Source organism: Amblyomma maculatum, chromosome 2 (assembly GCF_055883805.1).
Source record: "Amblyomma maculatum isolate TAMU_Amacu chromosome 2, ASM5588380v1, whole genome shotgun sequence".
Lineage (NCBI taxonomy): Eukaryota > Metazoa > Arthropoda > Arachnida > Ixodida > Ixodidae > Amblyomma > Amblyomma maculatum.
In genome coordinates, this window is record NC_139345.1 from 36619671 (window position 1) to 36645836 (window position 26166).

Here is a 26166-nt window from a genome sequence, read left to right on the forward strand (position 1 = left end):
ATCAGGTTCCTGATACTCTGCAGAGTATTCAATCACTGCTAATATTAGAAATTTCTTGAATTTATAGAATTGAATATTAACTGAATAACGATCATATATTTGAGGTTTCAAATATTGGCACACCGCTATGAACAAGAGATCCTAGCTACATTCACCATTTCCATCAACGAATTAGATGTGTTGGTAGGTTCCTTCCATGCTGAGGACAACACAAAAACTAATAGAATTCTTTGAGTGTAACAAAAGACGTGCTAAGGCAGGCAAACATTTTTTATAAAGTGAAAGTGTTTATAAATGGCTTTGTGCTTTATTCATGAGTCACATTTTACTTGACAGTGTATACAGCTCATTTGGTTGAAAAATCACTGCCATCGCCATTACCCCAATTTTGAGAAATATATGCCAAGAAAAATATGCACATGATTTCATATCAAAATTGTGTTGCAACCATACCCTTTGTAGCATTCAGGTTGGTGTCACACCTCATGTCTTCCCACTTAGCATTCATCTACTGGTCATGTTGGAGGCTAGGCTGCGATAAGAATATGAACCGACGACAGATGTACTACCTTCAATTAATTGTACGCTGTTCATTGTAAGTATAGTCGTCCACCGAAAAGTGAGAAAGATACTGCACCTTCCCCCCACCCACAGGAAAGAAAAACCAAACCAACTAAAGACAATTCACACTTTGCCAAGCTCTGTGCCATTCTCTCAATGCCAAAAATTTACAAAATGAAAAGGCAGTGTTAACAGCATTACCCTGTCTGCTATTAAGGCGAAGCTTAAGCATCCTCCCAATTTTTCAGATCGGATATTTGGGTCATACATTTTCCTTCCACTTTTCTTTACAAACTTATTGACAGGTTTTTTAGAATATTTTTCAACTAACTCAAGCTTAATAGATTTAAATCCTATTATAACAAAATTGAAGAGGTGCTAAATTTTGTCATTATAACAAAAGTTTGTTTATACGTCTGGATTTCAAGGAGAATTTTGTTTCTGCTCTGATATTTGTTACTTTAATATAAAGACTTATACAAGTAATGTTGAGCTGTACTGTGAAACAGCAGGAATACAGCTTGAGTACTTTATACGTTTTCGTTAAAACTCACATGGAGGGTATCGTTTAATGTTGTGTCTATGCTAACTTTGCAGATGTTTCACTCCTGGAGCGTCTTATGGACTGTGAGCCATACCAGCGGATGGAGAATGGTTACTACAACCCTCAGATGCTGACCAAGCTCCTCAAAAATTTCAGAAGCCATGCAGACATCATTGAAGTTCCAAATAAGCTGTTCTATGAAAATGAATTGCAGGTAAGTTCACTACCAAATCAGAAACGTGCGATCTCAGTTTACACTTGTGCCCATATGTGGATTTATTACTGGTGTACTTGTATACCTACCGTGTCACTGTGATCTTCGTGGCATCATTTGCATGTTCACCAACCCTGCAACAAAATATTATTTTGTCTACAATGTGATTGGTGTGTCCCCAAAATAATCCAGATGAGGTTTCGTGCTCCTTAGGAAACTAATTCTGTAATTACAAGCGTTTGAAAAGAAGTTTCTTCAAAGTGGTCCCATTGTGAGTGGACGCTCCACGGACAGTGTACAGTCAAGAGCGGAGGCCTGAAATGTGGCTAGGAGGTCCTAGGTTTGTTACAGTGGTGAAGTGTTTATAATCGCTGCCATGATTGTCATGACGAAACAGTGTGCAGCCGTAGAGAGCACGAACGCGCGTTCCGTGCAAGAAATGCGCAAGTCGCATGTGTTGCAGAAGTACGGAAAATCATTGACAAAATGAACTGTAATCTGATGTTGGTGGTTGGCGTTCATTCGCAGTGCTGTAAATTAATATGATTGGTGTTCGCGTCTCTCATAATACCCAAAGGTAATGCATGCTCACTCTCTGAGTTTTTTGCAAGATGCAACAAGCCACCACAATGTAACAACTACAGTGTCCGAGAATCCAATTATGCTCCTTTCTACATCATTTTCAGCTCTTGATAGTGGCTGCCCTTTTTCCTGTTTCTGCTTAAGAAACAATGGTTCTCATGAGCGATTCCTGAAGCACTTGCTTCTGTTACAAATAGCCTATTTTGTTTTTGCGCTCTCTCTTAACGTACCGGTAGAAAATGCTTCTTGGTTGGTAATGTTTTGCATCTATTACAGGAAACACATTAGTGCTGAGGCAGTACTACAAATGTTCCAGTTCCACTACATGGCAGAAACTATCACTTAGAGCCACTTGGGTCATGACAAAAGCGTGACCGCATTTCGACCTCTTAGAGATACACACTTAAAGAGATGCGCAGAGGCAGTTTCACATTATTTTCCAGCATGCTTGCTGCTGACGTGCATCTGTTGAGTCAGCGCAGGATGGGAGTGTACTGTTTCTAATATTATTGAATACCTTTCAGACCAGTTTGAATACAGCGAATGCCAAAGGGGTGTTTTTTCCATGAGGCTGGAGATGACATATTCTAGTTATTTACATTGTATCCAAAGCTTAGCTATTGGGATCTAGAACCACGTTGTTAAACACTTTCATTTCAGTGTATAATTCCGACTTGAGTTGTTTTTTGAACAATCTCTTGTCCATTTTGTGTACGAACCATTTGTATCGTGCTGTGGGATTTCTGTGGATTTTGTTGTAGCCATTCCTCTTTCCTCTCTGCTTCATTATTTTTGTTTATCCCCCCCTCTTACACATGCACATATGAACACATAGATATAGTATATAGTAGCAGCTTTGTGATGCAGTGTCATTTTATTAGGTGCATGGTGATGAAATGATTACGAGCAGCATGACTTCCTGGGAGAAGTTGCCTCGCAAAGGTTGCCCACTCATCTTCCATGGCGTCTGTGGTCGAGACTTGAGGGAGTCTTCCTGCCCATCCTACTACAATCCTGAGGAGATCAAAGTGGTCATCAACTATGTTACCTCTCTGCTGGAGGGTAAAAGTGGTCTTGGTGTGCGGATAAAGTGCCAGGACATTGGCATTGTCTCCCCATACCGGAAGCAGGCAAGAAGTTTCTTTATTAATTACAAAAGCTATGGGTATTAAAGATTATCGTAGTGTGTGCTTGGTACTAATCAGAAGAGAATAAAGGGATAGCTGTCTTTAAGGGCTACTTGAGAGGATTTAGTGAGCTTTATAGTTGATTGTATTGTCATACATCTTGGACACCTCTCTAGAGGATTTAGTGAGATTAATTGATTGTCTTGTCATACATCTTGGACCACTCTGTATTAATTGTGATGTTAGTTTTTCCAAATACAGAAGACTGCCATTGTGACAAATTTCAGATAAGATGCACATTATGAGTCCATTTAGTTGAACAGTGTTGAGCAATGAAAAAAAAAAAGAAAAAATTTGGTTATTGCAAACTTTCACTTTTTCTTCATTTGAGGCAAAATTTCACAACAGCTGTGATCCACGATGATCTTGAAAGCCTGTTGTACATGTGAGTCCACTTAAATGTAAAATGCTGATTTGTGGTGACATTGAGCAGAACACACTGCCCTCTCTTCTCCTTCCCCTCCCATTGATTATATGTACCACAATATTTGGATGCTGAAATATTTAGTGAATATATACCATGAAAACTCAAATCAGTGATACCGAGAAACTTTTATGCAATTTATATTCGCTGGCACTAAAGAATCTACCCCACATTCTCAAGAGGTGGCCTCTCTTGTAGATTCAGCCACTGCTATGTAAGGTATAAATTATGAAGGCATGACAGATGAACAAATTGGCTGATTGCAAAAATTGAAGGTTATAGTCAGATATTATTGTATATGCTATAGATGAACTTGCTAATGAAAACGAAGACACTTTGAGAAATGTGGTTGCTTTTGAGATCTTTGACAAAAAAAAGGCTGGGTCTGAAAGCCTAATCTACTGATTATATGCACTGCTTTGGGCTACAAGGTAGCTGAAGACCTATGATCACATATTTTCAAGAACTCAGAGAAAAATAGGTGGTGTTTAACAGCTAAAGAAAGCTTAAGGGGTCAAATACTTAAATCAAATTAACTGTAGCTGAAGCACACTGCACGAGCATAAACTCCTATGGAAAAGCTCAGTGATGGAAAGAGATGACAAAAAACTCTTAGACTTGTTCACAATAACCTGATAGCTAATTCCATGTTGTATATTTGGGACAAAAAAAAAAAATGACCATGTGGAACTTTCATCGTGAACTGTCTCAAAAAGTGAAAGCAATGCACCTTTGTCACAAAATTTTACTGCTTACTTACAGAAAGCATGATCTAATTGAGAAGAATTGCACACATCAAACTTGGATGCCCAAATACTGGTCAGCAAGACCGATAAGCTTGAGTATATTATTTATAACGCAACTCATACATTACAGTCATCACAGAGGCTTCTTGGTTACATGATGTTGTAAATGATTCCGACCATATTCCCACCTCCCACTAAATTTTTCCCACAGCCAATCCACGAGAGGGGGTTGTGGTGGCAGTGATTGGAAAGAATTCCCGAAACGCGATAGTCCTTGCAAGGTACCAAATGAGGAAAGCCTATTTGTCCAAGTAAAACGTTGAACCAAGTATTCATAGTGTGTGCTGTTCAAAGACCACTGCAATCTTCTCCTGATTATTTGGTTAGACTTTAAAACGATTTATGCCTGATTTAAAAACAGCTAACTTCATTCTTGCTGGTGATTTTAATCTTCTTGAAATTTACTGAGATGCCCAAAATTTGTTTCATATTACTGCTAATCCTTTTTCTGATGTGCTTGCATGATATCTCGTGCAAACCTGTAGTTAATTTTACTCATAAAATTGCTTGTAAAATGCCCGTTCTACTCTCGATTTTTTCATTATCAGCGGGAGTTTATTTAACTCTACCATTTCAGCAACGCTCATATGTGTGACCACCATTTCCTGAACTTGTCCTTTCACATAGTGAATCAATGACTGCAAGCAGCAACCTTTTTGTGCTATCAAATTTTTCATAAACAGGTGACCAAGCCACTCGGTCACAATCTAGCATTCCTCTAGTAAATCTATGGGGCGATGTGATATCTTTGTAGAAGAGATTACTACAAACTGTTTTGTTTTGCTATGAGAATTATGAACAGAACATTTGTGTTGAAACGAAACTTATAGGTGTTATTCTTGTAATAACACTCGCATAACCCCCATCCTGCGGTGCGATAAGTAGTCACCACAGTTGGTTCGGGCCAAGGGACAAACACATCTTGTGTACTCGAAGCAAGCTTTATTCCCCCTGAGTAATTATACACAGCAAAACCACACTAAAGAAATAACTGCCATAGCAAGAATGAACTTCTTAGTCGTGTATGGAGATGGAATAAACCACAGGGGGAGAGGGGGGAGTGCACTTAAAAAGGGAGAGGAATGCGCTCTCTTCCGGGAAGGGAGAGGAATGAGAAGGAATTCCTGCTTGCACAGACCGGTTGCGTCCTAATTATGTTGTAAAGAGGAAGATGAGCACTGGTAGAAGAAAATGAGCGCTGGTAGCGGCCGCACGCATGGTGCGAGTTCGAGTTGTTGACACTGAAAACTAGGACTGTTGTTTTATGACAATCCTAGCTTCTTTAATTTGCTAAGCCATTTCGTGGAAATCGAAGAAGGAAAGTTGCTTTTTGCTGTTGTATAAGGCTGACCAAAATAAAATTTAGAAAAAAAAGTTCTTATACGCCGGTTATTTCTGTATTTCAAATCCCAAAATTGTGGTGTAAATCGAATCAAAATGCAAATATCATTCACACAAACTAGTCAGAGTTTTGACTAGCCTTCTATAACCATCATTTAATTTATTAATAACTAATATTATTATCATTTGTAAGAACATAGAAAAGGTCATACCTTATTGATTTTAAAGCAAAGAAGCTCAGCCTTAAATCTTTGTCTTAAATCTTTGTCTCAAATCTTTGTCTTTGATTATATTCCATGTTTTGCTGTGCACAGGTCTTAAAGATCCGGACTATGCTGCAAAAACAAGGCATTGAAGGTGTATCAGTAGGTTCTACTGAAGAATTTCAAGGCCAAGAAAGACTTGTAATGATCATCTCAACAGTTCGAAGCGACAGCAACCTTCTACAGAATGATTTCAGACACAGGCTAGGTTTCCTCAAAAATCGGAAGGTTGGTTCAGTGTTTCCTTTTAAATTTACTTAAGGATCGTGACATTTCTCATCTTATATACTTTACCTACCAAATTTCAGAGGTTCAATGTTGCTGTCACCAGGGCAAAAGCACTTCTGATCATTGTTGGGAACCCATTCACACTGAGAAGCGATGCCTGCTGGCGAAGGTGTGTATTTTATCATAAGCACTATCCATTGCCATCTATGAAAAGTCGCAGTGATTTACCAGAGTGGTAGTGGAGTATAAATGACACCATTAAGTGATGATTTCAATTTGGCTTTCCAGTGCCTTAGATTGTTAAGCAGCTTAACAAAGCCCTGATTACTCAAACGACTCGGCATATGACAGAGCCAAAGCAGGAAACGAGAAATGGCAATCCAAAGCCAAATGTTTGTTGTATTATTTGACCTAATAATGAGGTATGGAAATAGCATTTAAGGCATCTCAAAAAGCGAACAGGCTTTGTTTTTGACGGTTTGAAATTGTCAATATAAACATATAGGTGAACACGCTTTTCGAGACACCTTAAATAGTGCTGGCTGAGGAAAAAGTCAAGGACCGCAGGGCCCTGAGCTTCCGAGGTAAAAGGAACCCTTGCTGGAACTGCTGCTTTCTGTTTTGGTTTTTTTTAACTACACAGGCATTTTTAAAAATATATTATATCTTTAAAAATGCCTGTGTAGTTAAAAAAATCAAAACAGAAAGCAGCAGTTCCAGTAAGGGTTCCTTTTACCTCGGAAGCTCACGGCCCTGCGGTCCTTGGCTTTTTCCTCAGCCAGCACCATTTAAGGCGTCTCGAAAAGTGAACAGGCTTTGTTTTTGACAGTTTGAAGCTGTCAATATAAACATTGATCCTTTGGCCAAAAACGATCTCCACGGTAATGCTGGCGCCAATTTTAGTTCGAAAGAAACCTAACCTATTTATTATTATTTATTTATTTTTACTCCGCAAAGAGTGAAATATCGGCCGTGAAAATGTACACGTCGCTAGGGGGCGTGTAACGGTTCCTGAAAGAAGTCCAGAATATTGCACAGGTCCGAAAAGTTGGTTGACTACTTTATTTTGTTAGTTCAGTATGTGTGTATTCGTCTCATTGTCATTTGTGCTGCAGCAGTAATGACTAACCAACATGCTCATGCTACCACCTTGTCTCATTTCCTTCTTTTAGGCTGCTTGAACTCTGTCGCAAGAAAGGTGCAATTCGCGGTGTCTATTACAATGATGGTGATGAACACTTCAGAGACCTTGAGGATCGCTTTGAAAAAGCTGGGATTGGTGAGTAGCAGACTGCATGTTTTTCTATTAAAAAACTGCAGACAAGTCAGGGCTGTGAACTATGCATTGATTATGTGTATGGCAGCTGCCTAACTGCGTTGCCTTTCAAAAAATCATCTACAAATTGTATGTATTACTGCAATGTGGGCTAACATTTATGCAGTTCTCCTCTTGAAGGTTGTGAGCAAGTACATTGTTTGTCAAAAATGTACAGTCCAAGGCTTTGATTCCAAGCTCTGTAACGGGGCTCGCTGAATCAGTCCTGGAATAACTAAGCTTGAGATGCTTGAGGACGAGAAATCTCATCTCCTGCGAGATTTCAAATTCTGGGGACGCGCAGTGAGCCTCGTTACATGGCACAGAAGCAAATGCCTTGGGCTGTATACTTTCGGCAAAGGCTGTACATAGTTGCATACACTTATAACTGGCTGTAACAGTTAGATCAACCTTACAACCACTCACGGCCAATGTAAGAGGCTTACGGCAGCGCTACACTGTTAGCAGCAATCTTTAAATTCCTGCCCTTATGTGTTGTCAGGCCAGAATAAAACCTGAACAGTACCTGGAAATAAAGCAAAATAGTTTACCCCTGTACTTCTACTTACAGTATGAAAGGTTGACAGATGCATATATTCATAAATAATCTGATTGCAAAGCAGATTGCTTCAAAGTATAGTCAAACCTCAACATAGCAAACACAGAATATTATAAATTGTTGGCTGTGTCTAAATTTTCTTAATTTCTGCTTTATATAAGTATAGTCAAACCTTAACATAGCAAACACAGAATATTGTAAATTGTTGGCTGTGTCTAAATTTTCTTAATTTCTGCTTTATATATCAAATATGGCTCACTTAAAATGGATGTATGCATCAAACTCTCAGCGCCAAGCGGTGCTCACTCGAATCGCAGGCAGCAGGCTTCGCCACTATACACAGATAACTTCTGGTGTTGTGGCGGGAGCTGTTTCATGCTTAGCCATTGTAAAGAAGCCCGTAGATGTTGTCACAATAGTAGATAAGTTTGTTCTTTCTTCAGGAATGGTTCTGTCTCCCGAGGACCAACTTGTCTTCAATGGGCAGATCCCAATAACCCAGAAGACATTGCAAGAGGAGCCACAGTGGAGGGAGGAGCTGTGATCGGAGTTCACTGTCCTGTATTTTACAGTTTCTGCTGCTGGAAGATTTCTCCTTGGAGCTGCAGTGTTATCTCCTTGCTGCTTTACAAGTTTGTCTACATTTTACAGGTTATTTTATGCGAGGTTGAAAATTGTGCTGGCTTGTCAGCAGTTGTCATGCCTATTTTACCTCTACTCTAATATTTATCTAATTTACTTTTGTATTGTACAGCATTTTTGTTAGTAGAACAGCGTGTATAGGATAATCCTGGCTACTTGAAAGGACTTACTATCTGTGTAAAAGAGAGTGACAGAGGTTGTGGGAGTAGACTTGAGAAGGATAGGCAAAAGTGCACCTTGAAATTTAGGGCTATCAGAAATGGTTGGTTTGGTTTGTAGGGTTTCACATCCAAACGTGACGCTGTAGTGGAGGACTCCGGAATTTTGACCACCTGATGATCTTTAACATGCACTGACACTGTCAAAAATACTTATGTGTGTCATAAATGGTCAGGCATGTTTAGTTAAGTTGTCCGGGCCATCAGAATTGAAGGCAAGCTAAGGCAAAGTCACTCTGCTGCTTGCACTGCACATATTTTTTGTGTCCTAAAGTGACCACAGAGTAGACATGATGGTGCAGAGATACGAATGCAGCGGTCGAGATGGCAAAGAATGTTTAAGAGCAGGCTTGGTAGCAGGAAAAGCATTTATGTGTAACAGGAGCCCAGTGCTGATAAGTAGGGGTGTACAAATAATAAAAACTTACAAATAGTTTTCAAACTATTCATTTGTTATTCATTTGATACAATCACACTGCACTTTTTTCATTAAAACTGTTAAAACACCCAAGTTGCAAAATATTGCAGGATTTTCGAAAAGCAGTATCTTGCACTTGTCATGCAAGTAAACTTGCTCTTTCTTCATGGAGTCCATGCAAGCCTGTGGCAAAAGTCCACATGTGGTAATGCACTGATGGTCATCAAAAGCTAGACATGGCCACTGCAGCGCAAATGATGCATTCCACAGCCAGCACTTCGTCCTCAGGCATCATGAGGAAGCGTGGAAGGGATTTGTGAATTATCTTGTTGCATTTTGCCAGCAATGCCTTTCACTTCCTTTTCCAATAATCCTCTACCAGCCCCTCTTCAATGAGGAGGTACCAGCAGGGCATCTTACAGTGCTTGATGATGGGACTTAATAAGCTGCATAGACATGAAAGCATCAGGTCAAACTGTGGTAGTAGATTTTTTTTTATTATTATTATCGAATTCAACCGTTTAGAATTGTAAATAAGGCATTATTCTACAAAATACCACTGTAGCCCCTACAGTCGAAATATCACTGATACCACTGATTCCCCTTGCCTTTTTTAATGCCTGGAAGACCTTACAGGTATATATTATGCTGATGATGGGCACTTCAGTGATGTAACGGCCATGCCCAATGTGGCAAAACTGTGCCAAATGATGAAGCGTGCTATATGCTGCTAGAAAATTTTATTTTTGCTCACTTTTCTGCCACACCTGACTGCAACAAAAGGCCCTTGAAAAACTTTGTCGAGAGGAAACCTTAATTGAAGCTGATGTTTTTCAATAATGGCAGTACAGTTCTTCTACAGCATTTTTACAAAGTACTATAGGTAGGGATATTCAAAAAATATCCCTACCTATAGTACTTTGTGAAAATATCCTTCGTGTGATATCCTTCAAATATTCTGTGAATGGAATTTGCTTTTTGATTTGAGTTGCACCATGCGTTTCTTTTCGAAGTACCAAACAAAAAGTTGAAAACCACATCTCCTTCTGTGTCACGACGCGCAGTCAAAAATTGATGCTCCAGATTTACGACCTCGCACTTGTCACATAAATTCAGCTTTCACTTTCTTGTGTGGCTGGTCACAAGCACATAGTAGATGTGCACTCGCAGTAGTGGGGGGCCTTGCGTGAAAGAATTTCATTGGCAGTCATTGCAAGAACCGCCACAGTGTTCTTGGACTGGAAAATAGATGTACAGCACCATGCCGCATGTCATTGCACCGTGCCACAATGCAGCCGACTGTTGGATGTGAGCACAGTCAACTTGCTAATGAAGGATGTGAACAAGCGCCCGCACTCCTGTCCTATTTGGTCCATATAGTGTGTGATGGGTGCGAGAAAATAGTGTTGCTGCCAAAATCACTGCACTCTTATTGTTCAAATGCTGCAACATTTACAGGAGACCATTACAGAGCTGAATACAGTGAACCGACATATGAGCACTTAGAGCACTACATCCCACTGAGAGAGCCACATTTGGGCAGAATTTCTCTGCCAGCACTGCTCTCCAAGCATTGCAAAGGAATCATAAGAGACAGTGCTGCTGGCACAGTAGCTACTGGCACTCTAAGGCAAGAAATATTACCTGCCATCTTTAGTTTCATAGATATTACTTTTTCATTTTGTGCAATTTTTTTCATGCATTGTCTAGTCATTTTTCTCACTGAAGAACAAAATAATACTGTGCTGAGGAAATCTTTTTCTATTGCTTGTGTTAGGTTTTCTTTAAATGTAGTGCAATGACGAAATGTTGATGCCAGTGCTGTTTAAGGGCCCTGCAGTGGTGATGCAGTAGTTAGGGCGCTTGACTGCTATGCCCAAAGATGCAGGATCGAATCCTGGCCGCTGTAGCTGCTTTTTGATGGAGGCGAAAAGCATGGCGGCCGGTTGCTGCGCGATGTCAGTGCACGTTAAAGAACCCCAGGTGGTCAATATTTCCAGAGCCCTCCACTACGGCATCCCTCATAGCCTGAGTTGCTTTGGGACGTTAAAACTCACAAATCAAACCAACCAAACCGATGCTGTTTAAGGTAAAAGATTTTGCACTTTGTTTAATATAATTCTCCTGCTTAGACATTGTTTGGTCTGTGCTATGTGATAAATAAATAAATAAAATGCCTTCTACAGAACATTACTTTTTCTGCTACAAAATCAGAAATTTGTGATATAAGTTTATTTTCCTCTACCAGTCCCACCACTGGTGAATGCAAAATTTGTTTTGCGGTACCTTTGTTTCTTTGCGTAGCTGAGCTTTGTGGAAGAGTGTCTTTTTGTTTGAACTGCCATACACAATATTCGAAACCATTTGATAATATTTAAAATTATTCTGATATCAGGTTCCCACCCAGTACTTATTAGTACATATTTGCCTGACACCCTATTTCTTCTCTCTCTCTCTCTCTCTCTCTCTCTCTCTCTCTCTTTGTGTGTGTGTGTGTGTGCGTGTGCGTGTGTGCGTGCGTGCGTGTGTGTGTGTGTGTGTGTGTGTGTGTGTGTGTGTGTGTGTGTGTTTCTTTTTTCTTTTTTTCAAGTGAGCATCCAATGTCCTCACTTTGGATAATGTTCATCGGCACCAAGGTAGATGTGTGGAATGCAAGGCACAGTCTCTACTTAATAGCATGTGGAAAGTCCATGAAAGCAGCGATATGGGGTAGGATTTCATCAGTTCACATTTTCGCCACTTGACCGTGCATAAGGTTGAAGTGGTAGATAAGCAGCTATTGATATTTCATTGTGGTGCAGCATTGGCACATTTTAATAGCAAAACTCCCACTTTTAGTAGCACATAGTAGTTTTAATTTCGATGATACAGCATTCCCACCTCTGCAAACCTGCCACTTAAATACAGACGGATGTATTATTGTACACTGGCATAAGCTTGCCGGGCAGAATGCGCCATTGGTTTTGGAATGACCCGAGTTAGGTTGCACAAGTTTGAAAGACTGCAGAAAAAGGGCGGTAGTGATTGTAAAATGCCAAGGTGGAAAAAACTGCTTTTGATGCAGAGACTGGCAACGTAAGTCATTCTTTGCAACATTGTCAGTGCATGATGAAAACAAAAATGACTGCCTGCACTGAAACTGTAGAACACACACCTGCACCTGCTGTCTATTGATCATTATAGGCAATGGGCAGAGGTAGTTGGAATAAGGGACGGAGTCTTTAAGACCAGTTTTTCCGATTCTTCAAGAAATCAAGTCCTAGTGCCCCCAAGACATCAAGAGAATCTTAGAGAAACGGTGCTAGGCTATTTCAGTACCCTGCAATGTTCACACAACACAAACAGGCCGTGTGCAACTAAGGAACTAAGAGGCTTCAAGCCACTTTACTACACCTCTTTCACACAAGCTGTTCTCATATCTCAGTGTGATGCATAAGACTGAGGTGTCGACATCTCTGCTATGATTTTCTTTTGGTGTTGTGTGTGGGGGTGTAGAACATCATCTTCTGTGTTGTCCAGAATCCAATGAAGAAAGGAGTCTTTCCACCCTCGTAAGCTATAGGTCATAATTATCATCTACTTGTCTCTGCAATGCAGCAGTTGCTGGCAAAATCTGTAAGGCTAATCCCACCAGTAGTTCGCAACAAGCTCAATCTCAATTTCAATCGGTCTTTCGTGGGTGTGCTAGTGCTCTTTTAGATGTAGCTAAGCCAAATGTAGTCTGTGGTCACAGGATAGGTGCAATGCTTACATGCGGAGATCTTTGGTTAGAGATTCCAGAGTTTCTGGTTGCAACATTGAAACACAAAATATGTGCTGTGAGACACCACCTGAGCCATTGCACAACAGTAGTTTGCGAAGTAGCTGGCTTTATTGGAAGGGATCCCACGGGGCAGATAGAGGTCAGGGCTAAAAGTAAAGTGATCACAAGCAGGGCCTCTTTTTTTATGCTTTTTTTTTACAGAGCTACTCCTGGTAGGAAGGAGCTTACTGGGGCGTATGTATGTTGCAAAGTGTGTTTAATATAAAGTGCTCCCTCACAATATGGTGAATGTTGGGGTATGCCAGCCATTTACACGTATGGCAAATTACTGGGGCAGGAGATTCGTGGCACTACACACATGCTAGAGTTCGCACCATTGTTTTTGTCTTTTTGTACTGTGCAAGTCCTATGATGAGCCCTTAATTGCTGTCACAGTTTGATGAATGTGAAAGCGGTGTTTTTGGTAAGAGCATTTTTCGGGCTCATTGCACTGCTGTGAGGTGCAACATTTCTTATGCCTTTTTGTCAGTTGCTACCAGTTATGTTTGTTACATAAAGATCACATTTCACACTCACAATGGACCCCTCTATTTGTAAATTGTTGGTTGGTTGGTTTGTGGGGGACGTTAAACCCCACAAACCAACCAACCAACAATTTACAAATAGAGGGGTCCATTGAGAGTGCGAAATGTGATCTTTAGTCTATGGTGCATAACCTAGGAAAGGTTTGGTTTGGCTTATGTCCTAAAGCGACTTAAGCTGTGAGGAGGAGGAGGAGGAAAAAACTTTATTTAATTAAAATCATATAGACACTCCCAGGAGGACCCCTTAGTCCAGGAGCCCTCTGGCTGTTCCTTCTAGCTTAGCCTGCTCGACCAGCTGTAACTGAGCTGCGGGTTGCGTGGCTAGAAGGGCAACTTCCCAGGAAGAGGAGATGGGGTTTTTTATGGGAGGAACGCGGACGGGATGTGGGCATTCCCATAAGTAATGGTAGAGAGTGGGTGGGGTGGCATTGCAAGTGGTGCAGTTGGTGGGAAGTCTGTGGGGTGAAAGATGTGGGCAAATTGAAGAAATTGGAACGAATGTGTTAGGATATAAGAGACAATGTATAGTTGAGGGCTCTGGAAATTTTGACCACCTGAGATTCTTTCTTTCTTTCTTAAAAGTATCGCTAGATGACACACTTAAATGATCTTGTATGCAAATAAGTGCAATAGTGAAAAGAAAATTAAAATCATATTCAACAAATAATATCAGAGGAATGTCATGATCATTATTTTCCAAAGACATACAATCAACAAAAAATAAAAATGAGCAAGAACAAAAATACCAGCAAGAACTTTGCAACAATATGAATGAAAACATTGCACAGACGCTAAATTCGAAAGTGATTCTTTTGTTACGAACATTTGATCAGCTCAAACAGTTAGACGATAAAGGCTCGTAAAGGATTAAGTGAGAATAAAACAATTTCTTGGTTTATTATTGTGGTATAAATATCATCTTCATCTTTATTGTGCACCAACATCGCACGGCATATGACGCCTTACTTTTTGCCTCCCATCAGCGGCTGGGATTCGATCCCATACCTTTGGGTACAGCAGTCGAGCACCCTAATCACTGCGCCACAGCAGTGGCCACATACCAAGGAAAGTACAAAATAATTCTATAATTCTGCAAGTGGTCTATAAAATTTAAAATTTTATTGCTTGTGCAGATTAATTCTTTGTTATTTATGCCTTGTGTATCATTAATTGCAGACTATCATAAAATACTTTGCACCTTTTTTATGCAAAGACGTATCCTCACATTCTTACACGAATCACATTTTCTAGTATACTTTCAAAAAAAATGAAAAGGCTTGCTGTAGGGTCACTCACTGCAGGTTAGATCTGACCTTCGCATAAAAACAGTCAAAAATTCCAATAGCCCTAGATATTAAGCCCCTGGTTTCCCAGGATTGTACAAAAAATTGTGCATTTAAGCACTTTTCATGTAATTACGCAATTGTATGCTTATTTGTACTATGGCCGTTCTGGAGATATATATTTATATATACATATATATAGTGGGGGAACAACGCTATGATATAAAATTAGCCATTTCACCTTATTTGTATGAATGTAACATGTGAGTGTAGTTTGAGATTCTAAGAGAATTTGAAAAGAAATATATTGTGATTATAATGCACACTCTAACTGGTCAGGTCATCTGTAGTTCAGAGCAAGCAAGCCCCCCCCCTCCCTCTAGGCACCAGATATGGCAATATTATTTTAAATGCAGTGTTTGTCACCACACCATGTGTCGCAAAAGTCAATGCAGTGCTGCAGCCACTTGAGTGTTTCGCGCTTCCCAGTCCTGTACTCTTTTACCCTTCTTTGTTTCTCTAATCTATTCACTTTCAGTGCCTTCTCCTTCTCAATGACCCACACTGCCTGCTTTCTGTGTCCATATCAGCCTTATCCTTTCTACACTTGCATGGCATATATATATGCTTTGCCCCAAAGACATAAAAATACTGGCTTCTCCAAAAATGATCTTAAGTCTCAAACAAAGGTTGCTTTAGCTATGTAGAAAAGGTTGGAGGAAAAAATAAAGGAATTATACATTAGTTTCAGATATAACGTGATGTGAATTTTGAAACAGTATTTTATACCTCCCGCCATATTTCACAGAGTCTTTGTTCTCAATTTTAAGCTGGATGCCTTAGTCGCACTGCAGGAGTATTGAACTAGGCAAATTGGATTGTGTTCATTATTAGATTTATTGAACAGACAGGGATGAAAGAAAAGTGATGGTGCGGACGACAGCAAGCGGTCATGTGTTTGCATTTTTTTTTTGTCCTCATCTTTAACCATTTCTGTTAAAGTAATAAACCACACTTTTCTAAAATGTGTTTTAAAATGTGTTTATGCTTTAGCCATGTTTAAAATATCTGAAGAAATAAAATTACCATTTGCAACTGATGTCCTGTCATATATAGGAAAGCACTTTTTTGGGTGTGAAGTCAAATACAAAATGGAAAACTGTGCACACAAGTACAATATGCATGGTGTTCCAGGTCTTCTCTTTATTTTATTTTTATTTTTTTTTTTTTTCAATGGATCTATTTGCAAATAAGTGCTCCCGTTAATTTCAACTTGTCAGTGGACCTTGTTTTGATGGAGGCAGAATTCGAAATCTCTTGTCTACTGAGACCTTACCCAAGGCAGTGCCACGTAGCCCACAATGCAGTTTAAGATTGAAAAGGGATTGTAGTTATTAAAATCATTAGCCTAATTGGTGTGCTTGGGATAGCATTACCTTAAATGCCCAACTAGTAGCACTTACATCACTGCCAACTGTGGTTCCCAGCCTGGTATTGAAAATGGCGGCCGGCATATTGAGAACTGTGGTGGCGGTGCCTTATATTGTTTCAGTCTGGTGGTATCAGGGAGACGATTTAAAAGGGCGTGTTGGCAGGTGGACTGTAAGAGGATGATAGACTTAAAAGAGCTTTCGAAACCCCATCATGTGAAGAATATCTAGAGCCTCTAAGAGCGCCACTAATATTTTTATGGGTCAGTGTTTGAGCTGTACCTTTTCTGAAGGGAAAGTCTCATAGTATTGCATTATTTCTAGGTCAGGTAACAAGAACCATCCAAATATGAATGCTTGCTTGTGATGTTGAGGCTCTGTTAAATGCCTTGATCAAACAGATATTCCTTTTTGTGGTGAAGGTGGGTGAGCCGAAATATCACTCTGCAAAAGGAGGGCGAAAACAGGGCATGCAGGAACGCTGGCAAGATAGGGCAGTGTTTTAAGCTCACATTGTCGCCCAACACCTACCTGAGCTTATGGCATGGCGAGGAAGTGACTAGCGGACACAATAGGACAATCTAGTGAACTGGATTGTTCCCCCCATTGGGAATCCAGAAATATTGGAGAATACTCGTACACAAATACAGCTGCTAGACATGTCAGTAAGCAGGACAGGGCAGTGCAAAATGATTTCTATTGTTTCTAACACTTCTGTACTGTGTACAAGCAAAATATTGTCATTGCTGTAGCAAGCAACATTTTAAGGAATTTTTATATCCTCTTCATTGTTTTCAGTGGCTGCTGCCAAATATTTTTAAAAGTTTAAATATTCAAAATATGACTGAGTACATTAAAAATTGTATAATTGCATTCTCCACACTGTTCATTCTAAACTTGGTCTTGATGTGACTGAAATAAGTATATGAAATTTGTGCAAATGCCTCCTTGTAGTATATTGGGTGTCTCATGAAACTAATCATGACAAAGTTTCACGCTTATTAGAAAAGCATTACTGCAGTCACAACCTTTTGAAATGGTCTGAAGTGGACGATCGATGCATACACCGAGTGGTGCGCCGTGCAGTTAACGGACTTAACAGCCAAGAAACAGCCCAAGGACATGAGTCCGAGCCCAACTGCGGTGGCTGCATTTCGATTGGAGCATAATGTAAGCTGCTAGTGTTCTGTGTGGTACAGCCATCGTATCACAAATCTGCCACAGATTGATCAATTAGCACCATTTTCATTGGTTGATTCTGACCAGCGGACATATCAGCCAATAAGAGCAAGGCTAATTGACAAGTTTGTGACACATTTTGTGATGTGATCATTGCATAATTCAGTGCCAGATCACCAAATTTACTCATTGGACCATGCAACAATCACATCACAAACTGGTCTCAAATCTGTTGCAAACCAAAAAATAATGGACATTTCGATCAATAAGAATGGAGCCAATTGATAAGTTTGTGACAGTTTTGTGGTGTGATCGTTTAGTATAATATGTATTATGCAAAAGAGCCTTTCACTACCAAAGCCACCAGTGTACAAGAGCGTGTGCTGCTTTGGGACTGGGTTCAAGCTTCATGGCATAGCACTTAACCGGTGGGTTGGAGGGTGGTTGCCATGGGAGCCATCCGGATTGGAATGGTACCGAAGAATTAGAGGGAAATAATGCAGAGGTTCAACCATAATTAAATGCAGTTTCACAAGCGTATCCATCGGGTGCACCTGCAGTTGCTGCTGGAGCTTCGATCTTGGCATACTTCCGTGCTTGGTAAGAGTGTCGGTAGTCTTGGCAACAGCTAGGCTAATCTGTATTATCGCTGGCAGGTCTCGGCAGCCTGTCTGGCACGGCTGCTTTCTGTCTTTAGTGAATTGTGGCTCCTAGGGTGCCTCGATACCATCGCTCCCGCTGCGCAACGCTGCCTGGTGGATTCGCCCGACACTATGCTCGTGGACCTCACCCGCACTCGCCCAGATGATGTATATGTGTATGGTGTATTTACCTAGCAGTGCAGATTTTACTTTATGAAGACGACGATGTTCACTACAAAGCGTGACAGCTAGTGAGCTACAGTTGGAACTTGACGAAGACGACCATGTTTGCTCTACAGCGCGAGTTGCAGTTTTACTGGTTTTACAAAATCGAGACGTCATCGGCTGCGGCGATACAATGTAGTGGTCTCGTGCCTGGACCAGGAAAGCTGATTTGAATTCGTTCTGGCGTAGGTTCGAAACCCAGTTTTGCGGTGCAGTTTGGGGTGGCGCGATAGAACTGGCGCACGCGCAGTACCTAGCTTGCGCATGTGAATGACCTTGGACAGTGCCTCCTGGCGCTTCCATTGAGCCGCCGTAGTCGCGCCCGTCTAATGCATAGTATTGAAATTTGCGGTCTATTTCGCTGAGGGACTGTGTGGTACGTGGCGCGCGCGAAACATGCAAGCGCGTTTTTGCATGTGTGGCCCATTTTAAATTTTCTGTTGGTTTGAAACACCTTCAAGACCATTAGAATTCGCGGAAGTTGCCTGCAAGCAGCTGCTCCTATTGACCTTGGCTGCTCCGCTGGCGCAAGGAGTGTCTGCTAGCATGCTGTTAGAGAATAACTTCGCCACGTGGCCGCGAGGCAAAGCCAAAATGAGGAGCTTTACCTTTTTTTTTTTTTTTTTTAACTCCCAGCTAGGACTCGGGAACTGTGACCGCCCGCTTCAAAGTAAAAGCCACAACTTCACTTCATTATCGTCATCGTTAACGATGCTCAACCGATACATAGGGAACGGTCAGTAGATCACCATTATCATTGGAAAAGAGAGTGAAGGGGGGGGGGGGGGGGGGGGGGGGGGGGGGGGGGGGGGGGGCAAACCCCCAACACTGCAGTCACGGATAATACAAGGAGGCACTGCCTTTGACTTTGAGAATGGTACCAAACCATAGAGTTTCTTACTCTTACCTAGAGGGAAAGCTGTGCTGCCGTCTATGGGAGTTTACATGGAGTTTTCAGACGCCAGTTCAGCCACCATGGGCGCTCAAAGCATCATGGGCCGGAGAGCTACCGAGTGCAGAACTACAACTTTTGGCCAAAACTAATGCAAAGATAAACGTTGTTCTACCGTAAATAATGTCCTAAGATTGAATATTGTGACTATAAATTACAAAAAGAGAGAGAAACAGAGTGCCAGTGTGAGATTTATCCAATATAAGCGATGACTCTTTCTCCTATTGGCTTAGTTTTGAGCAGCACAAATACCAATATTTCGCACTTAATAGGCAAACTTTGAAATAAAAAAACGTTATGAAAATATTTATGGCTGTACAATCACTTAAGAAAGTTTTTAATGGAATTTCGGGAAACAGAAACCATTTATTGACGACGTCTGCTTTAGCGCCTTCGCTACTATGGCTTTCGCGGTCTATGTACGCACCTTCAGATGATGATGATGACAGAAAAAGAAACATCGCAGTAACGCCACTCCACGTACCCGAGAAAAACCGACTGTCCCGCAACAAGTAGCACACCGGCCCATGATTCTTAGCGCGCCCATGGTGGCTGAAGTGCAGCGCCCTCAGCTTCCCTCTAGGTAGTGTAAGGAACTCTATGTACCAAACTAACTAAACGAACCAAACCGCGAAAGGTTCGGGGAAGGTGCAGTGAGAACGAGCCCGCACTCGGAAGCGACCTCCCGGAAACGCCACCCGGAAGACTGGCTGCATAGAGCTAATACCATGGAGGAAGGAAAGCTTGTTTCCTTCCTCCATGGCTAATACCTAATACACAAACTCTCTTTGTATTAGCTTTATTAGCTTTTTTTTTCTTCCTCCATGGCTGGCTGGCACAGGAACCACAAGGAGGGTGGTTACCGTGGTTACCGGAAGATACCTCCTCAATTGCCTTAACCAGTAAATTCATTTATACAACCTTTTCAAGTCACGCTGAAGCATTGCCACTTCAATCACGATTAAAAGATGTTTAAAAATAAAAAATGATGACATCGCAGCTATCATCATTCACGTTTTACTCGTTTGTATTTATCCACGCGTGAGCGTGATGCGTGCATCATGGCCGCCCCCATAAAGGATGAATGATTGAAAGCCGTGACAGTTGGAATGGTTGGAAGTAGTGGTAGTAGTAGATAAGTAGATGCTAAAGTTTAAAGCTGTTTAAATAGAGGATAGTTGGAAATTATAGAGGCATAGCCGCATATGTCGGTTGCTTTCTTTGTATTGAAGATAAAATGGGCCGCCCCATTCCGGTTCGTGTGGTAGAGCCGCACTTTCACGCATTGAGTCATATTTACCGTGCCATTGGGTCGAAGAAACTTAATTTCGATGGCTTGCTAATGATTCATTTGGATGCCCATCCGGATCTCGTGATTCCTTCCCAGCTGGAACCGCAGAAGGTCCGGGATCGTGAGCATGTCATGTCGTCAATTGACATCGAAAGCTGGATTATGCCTGCTGCCCTGGCAGGTCACTTTGATCGTTTCTTATGGGTACGTTCACCCTGGTCCGACCAACTGCCTGACGGAGACCACTGTTTTCTCATAGGTGAAAAGGTGAGAAAAAGAAAAATTGGAAGTTAGGGGAAGGGGGAGATGTCTTTCGTCATTAAATTTCATAATTGTTCGTCATAGTTCGTCGAATGCTTGAGCAGGGAACTTCGTATTTGATCGAACAGTTACTGCTTGATGCCTATTGAAAAACCTCAGGTAATTCGATTGTTGCGAGTCTACGTCGTAAGCCATTGAATTATACTTTACTCGAGCTGGCACCTGCAGCTCATTTTGGTAGACGATTTTCTTCCGATTTATTATTATTATTATTATTATTATTATTATTATTATTATTATTATTATTATTATTATTTGGCAAGCATTACGTACACATGTCAAAAGACGCATGTCAAAAAGAGCAATTTCAGCCTGCTGTACAAGTTGTGTTCCCATCAGTAAACGCCACTTTTTGTCGATTTTAATTCTGCTGCGTGGGCAATTCTTCTGGTTTAAGCCGATACATCTCTAACAGGAACCATTTGTTGAGTTATAGTGACCAGAAGGTGCTGGCTGTATCTGTCTCATACTAGTGTATATGCGTGTTTTTGCAGGGCGGGCGGGCCAAAGTCTCCTGTCCTCTACCATACTTTCTTAGTGAATGTGCTTGGGCTTCGAGTGAGGAACTATCCGGTGCACATGAAGTGACTCTAAGGGTGCAACCACTTGATTGGCTGCTCGCACATCAATCCGCAGACAAAGCATGGCAGCCTAGTTTGCGGCAGGTTGTACTAGACATAGATCTCGACTTCTACAGCACTCAGGACCCTTTCTCACTCATGCTTACTGCTAACCAGATGGCCAGGCTGCGTAAACTCTATCATTGGGACTGGCCCAAAGACGTGCGGGACACACAGAAGATCAAGGTTTGTGCTTCCCTGTTTAAATAGTAGTCGTACCTCATTAATATGTGGCTCAAATTATGAACGACTTTTGTGAGGGCCAAATTTTTTTTAACATATTCACGCCTTGATAATGTGGAAGCTCGCTGCTTGGACAATGGATGAGTCAAAAATGCACAGAGTGCATTGGTTCGACATATTTTGGTCACTTTAATTTAGACAGTGCACAGAACAAAATCTACTGCCCTAATGAAATGCTTTGTATTCCGCATTTTGAATGCAGTGCAACACAGAAACGCAATTAAAAGTGTGAATCACTGACTGATGGCGGTTTTTGTGGTTTCAGGCTTTACAGTGTAAAGTTACTCAGTTGATGCACCTTACCATTGCCTCTATTGCCTGAATGGCTGCAAAGAAAACTCGTTGCAGCTTGTGTCACATAAAAAGGTGCATAGAGCAGCTCTCAGTTGATTGAGTGCTAATATGAAGCAGCGATTCGCGAGATCTTGACATGTGTTGTAGACGTAAACGTTGTAGACGTTGTGGAGTCCATGAGATGCCATCAAGCATTAGAGACCACTAAATATGTCTAGAGTTGCATCACAATATTTAAGCATAATGGGTATGTGTTTGTAGCTCTTAGAATTGTATCTATTTTGAATTTCATTGGCCACCACTGTGCACCAAAGCAGTCTGCAATTGTTGCATTTTTTAATTTATTCTTTTGAATATTTTTTTTCTTTGAAATTTGTCATTACGGATGGTTTGCTTAATGTACAGTTCTTCTCGGGAAGTATTTCCTGAGTGCATGGCTTTTTGAGTTGTCTACACAAGTTGACCTGTAATAGACTAGTGCAAGAGTGCCCAGCTAGTCGGGCAATGGCATTGTGCATGGTTAAGGGCTGCAACTTAAGATACGTGAGAAGTAAGTGCTTACTGCAACAATATTATGAGGCTGGTTGTTTGGTACAAGGTGCAAAAGTCTTGATCTGAGGCTATGAACACGGAAAACATTGGACTGCATGCAACTGGCAGAATGATTATGTGCAGCCATTGGTCGCTGCAACCTCCTTGAAGAGATTGCTTAGGCAAAGAGAAGGTTGAAAATGCTTAAAATGAAGTTACAAAGCTCCAACTGCTCCAAAGATGCAATGGTTAAGCAATGTAAGGACTGCACGTTGATGCATTCCATTCATTGTATTTCCAGTGCTGACTTTTGCATTTTGCATTTGTGAAAAAAATGGAAAGCAGTTTCCCACTAAGGAAAACACTTCTCTTCTACCACCAGGTCACTTTGCACTGCAAGTATGACTTGTGTAGTGCGAGACTGCATATAATGTCCATCACATTTACTTAGTAGGTAAAGTGTACATAGTAAATTTTTCGCGCAGTTGATAACTTCTGTGAGGCAGTTGCACGTAAAATTATGTTTTTCCATTAAAAACATCAGCATAGTGCCAGGTAGTTGAGCCTGTTTGTTTATTCAGCAAGCAATGTGTTTACGTTGAAAGCCCTGCAGGGTAAGCACGGTTCAGGTCGTCATAAGCATCACATGCAAACATTTTTTATTAATAAATTACCATGCAGCACTGTACCAGTCATTTATGGGCAGCGCTTGTTCAGATACAAGGCAACACAGCTATATTAATTGTGTTCTTGACCTTTTATGAAGTTGTCGACATCACATAATACCATTATGTGTGACAGCACCATTTTTTGAATTAGTAATAAATAATACATATGATAGGCTCTTTGTTACAGGTGAGATACCTGTAACAAAGTATAATACATTTAACCCTTTCAAGTGCCATTTAGCAAATGTATTCAGAGCAAATATTCTTCCTCCTCTTCCTCTTAAACAGTATATTCGGGCCTCGAGAAAGCCATTCCATTAGTTCCCTCTGGGAACATACGAGTAGCTAAATCATAAAAATTTTCAGAATATATTTTGATGCTGTAATAAAAAGATGTAAAAGTTAAAAATCTATTGTGGCCAGAAATTGTGAAATTAGCACCCTAGGGATCATGCAATCTTCCTTTTCGAAAACACACAAGGTTGGAAGAACATTCAGCATAAAAAAAAATGACATTAGTACTGGCGGCAAACTCTGCATGCGAGAATGGAAATGTACAGCGCAAAGAAAGACACGGACAAAATGAAGACACATGGGACACACGAGCACGCGCTGTACACTTCCATTATGAATGACCAACATGCCCTGACTGCTACAATATTGTATGCAAGAAGATGGCAAAAGATATTCTACTGCTCACTATTTTGAAAAACATTGTTATGTTTGTTAGTTGGTATGAAAATGCAGCCTATTGACAAAGGTTCATATGCCTTGAGGGCTTTACGTGACACAGGAGATGAAGAACACTACTTTTGTCTCATTGCAGGTGGCTCAAGAGGGTCGTGCCAGGCAGCTCAAGTTCCTGAGGGCCTGCCTTGAACAGCAACTGCATGGCAGTAGCAGTGTGCTGGAGCAATCTGTGCATGGCGACGGCCATGAAGAGCCTTTGTGCCCAGATGAGTTGATAGCCCTGTGCAATGATCTAAGAGAGCAGCCTCCTATTGGAGAGACACTACATGCTGATTTGATTCATGATGCAGGCTGCACATGTGATTTAGATTCTACTCTTCCTCATCATCGAAGCTCAAAGGAGGAAGTCTTGGATCTCATTGCCAATACTGCTAGTTTCCTTCAGAGCTTGTGTGTGGTGCCAGCACTGATAACAATAGCCCGCTCCAGCATTGATGCCTATTGCCCACCTGAAGAAGTGGACTTCATTCAAGACTCGGTGATTGACATGTTGAAAAGTGTGTATGGTGATCTGGATGTTCAGTTAGATTATGACACACCTGGTGACACAAAAGAGGATGCATTATAATAAAAATGTATTAGTTGGTAATCACTACACTGCCTATACACTAGCCAAACTGTTTTTGTGGCTAGTTCTATATATACTTCTTGCATGCAGCAGCACCAAACATATCTTAATTAGTGTGCACAAATGTACTGCTACCTGTAGACTAAAGGTGATTGCCCAAGTGCTTAGCTTAAACTGACACCAAAGCCACTGAGCATTGACTGCTGCTTTTTAGAGCATAGTAGGCTCCCTGAAGGCCACCTGCTATTGTTGGCCGCAACAGACACACTGCAGTAGGGTCTCGGTAGAGCAGCCAGCTCTCAGTGGTGCTAATGTTAGTCCAAGCTACGCTTGCAAGCGTTTGTGTTAAATTTGCAGACAATGCTACATGGTGCTATGTTAAAGGCTATCTAACAATACAGCTTTTAGCGGCAGAGATGCAGCCATACTGTGTCCTTACTTTATAGAAAATATGCAAATTGTATGGACCGATGTTACTTTTTGCTGTGGTTTAATTAATACCAATTACAAACTATCTCCTTTAATAATCCAGTAAAGCTTTAAGCTATTGAGCAAAAATCCTTGTAAGCCGAAATTAAATTCTGCGGGTAGAAAGCAGCTTTGTACCATATGGTATGGGCCTACCAGCCTATAGTGCCTTAGACATATAGAACAGCCAATGTGAGGAGAATGAGAGGCAGCCCAATACAGCTCACACCATAACGACCAGTGAACCCTCGTAAAAAGTGAGAGTGGCAACCTTAGCCAACTGAATCCCAGACTAGAGGTGCTTTGGGAGTTTAAAACTCGTAAACTAAACTAAAAGTCGTTAGTCGGCTTGTTTTTTCAGGAAGAAAAGTGCAGTATATCTGTGCCACTCCTCTGTGGACACCTGCACAACGCTGACATGCAAGCAGACGATTTTGTTAAGCTTTTGAACTAAGATCCCAAAAATGAGAGTTCTCCACTGCTGCTAAGTTTCTTCCTCCTAGATTTATATAAACTCGAGTGAGATAAATGGGGACATACAGAGCAAGTACCATAATGTATTAGGCTAATAGGGGACCTGAGCAGCAAATTCAAAGCTCAGACTAAAATAAATTTGTATTAGAGTTTTCGCTAGGGTCGGTTAAGATGAAATTCGACCGCGAACGACGGCGACCCTTCTAACAGCATTTGCGAGGCGTCCGCACTGTCAAGGGAAGAAAAGTGACATGCTCTTGTGCAAGAAAGCGCACTCCCAGGGCATGGCTTCCGTGCACCATCGCATATCGCATATCACGGTGGACTGCGGGAGCATGCTTTCCTAGGGAAAGAGCACGCTGCACTTGCGCTGGCCGAGATCCGGCACTCAGACGTTGGCATCGCGCGTGCGTCACACACCACTCGTTGCCTCCGAGACCAGCTGCAGTAGTAATCAAAAAAAGTTATTTGAGAAAAGGGTAGGGCTTTGCGCGTGTGCGCATACGGAGACAGACACGGCTGCATTGCTACCTGTTATCCTCAAAATGCGAAGTAAAAAAGACGGTAAAAAAAAATGGC

The 26166-nt window shown here is 41.2% G+C and overlaps 2 protein-coding genes and 1 long non-coding RNA gene across 4 annotated transcripts in view; 2 read left to right on the top strand and 1 right to left on the bottom strand.

The window, feature by feature from the left end:
* The window catches only part of LOC146198367 (putative helicase MOV-10), a 47885-nt gene extending 33569 nt beyond the window's left edge, over positions 1-14316 (top strand). For both annotated transcript variants that reach the window (XM_084593841.1, XM_084593842.1), the window contains 6 exons: positions 1159-1319; positions 2783-3031; positions 5974-6150; positions 6231-6319; positions 7323-7429; positions 8468-14316. In XM_084593841.1, coding sequence (XP_084449967.1) covers positions 1159-1319; positions 2783-3031; positions 5974-6150; positions 6231-6319; positions 7323-7429; positions 8468-8568 — 884 coding nt within the window. In that variant the 3' untranslated portion in view covers positions 8569-14316. The remainder of the gene's footprint in view (positions 1-1158; positions 1320-2782; positions 3032-5973; positions 6151-6230; positions 6320-7322; positions 7430-8467) is intronic.
* On the bottom strand, positions 2785-19514 carry LOC146198368 (uncharacterized). Its single transcript, XR_014704985.1, has 3 exons — positions 19315-19514; positions 5872-5994; positions 2785-2915 (listed from the first exon to the last, which is right to left on the bottom strand). It is a non-coding gene; the product is annotated as an uncharacterized LOC146198368 (long non-coding RNA).
* An 886-nt stretch (positions 19515-20400) lies between these two features.
* On the top strand, positions 20401-24669 carry MESR6 (misexpression suppressor of ras 6). Its single transcript, XM_084593843.1, has 3 exons — positions 20401-20917; positions 21466-21777; positions 24154-24669. Exons 1-3 carry the CDS (start codon positions 20597-20599, stop codon positions 24643-24645), a joined length of 1125 nt encoding a protein of 374 aa, XP_084449969.1. The 5' UTR covers positions 20401-20596; the 3' UTR covers positions 24646-24669.
* The last annotated feature ends 1497 nt before the right edge of the window (positions 24670-26166 follow it).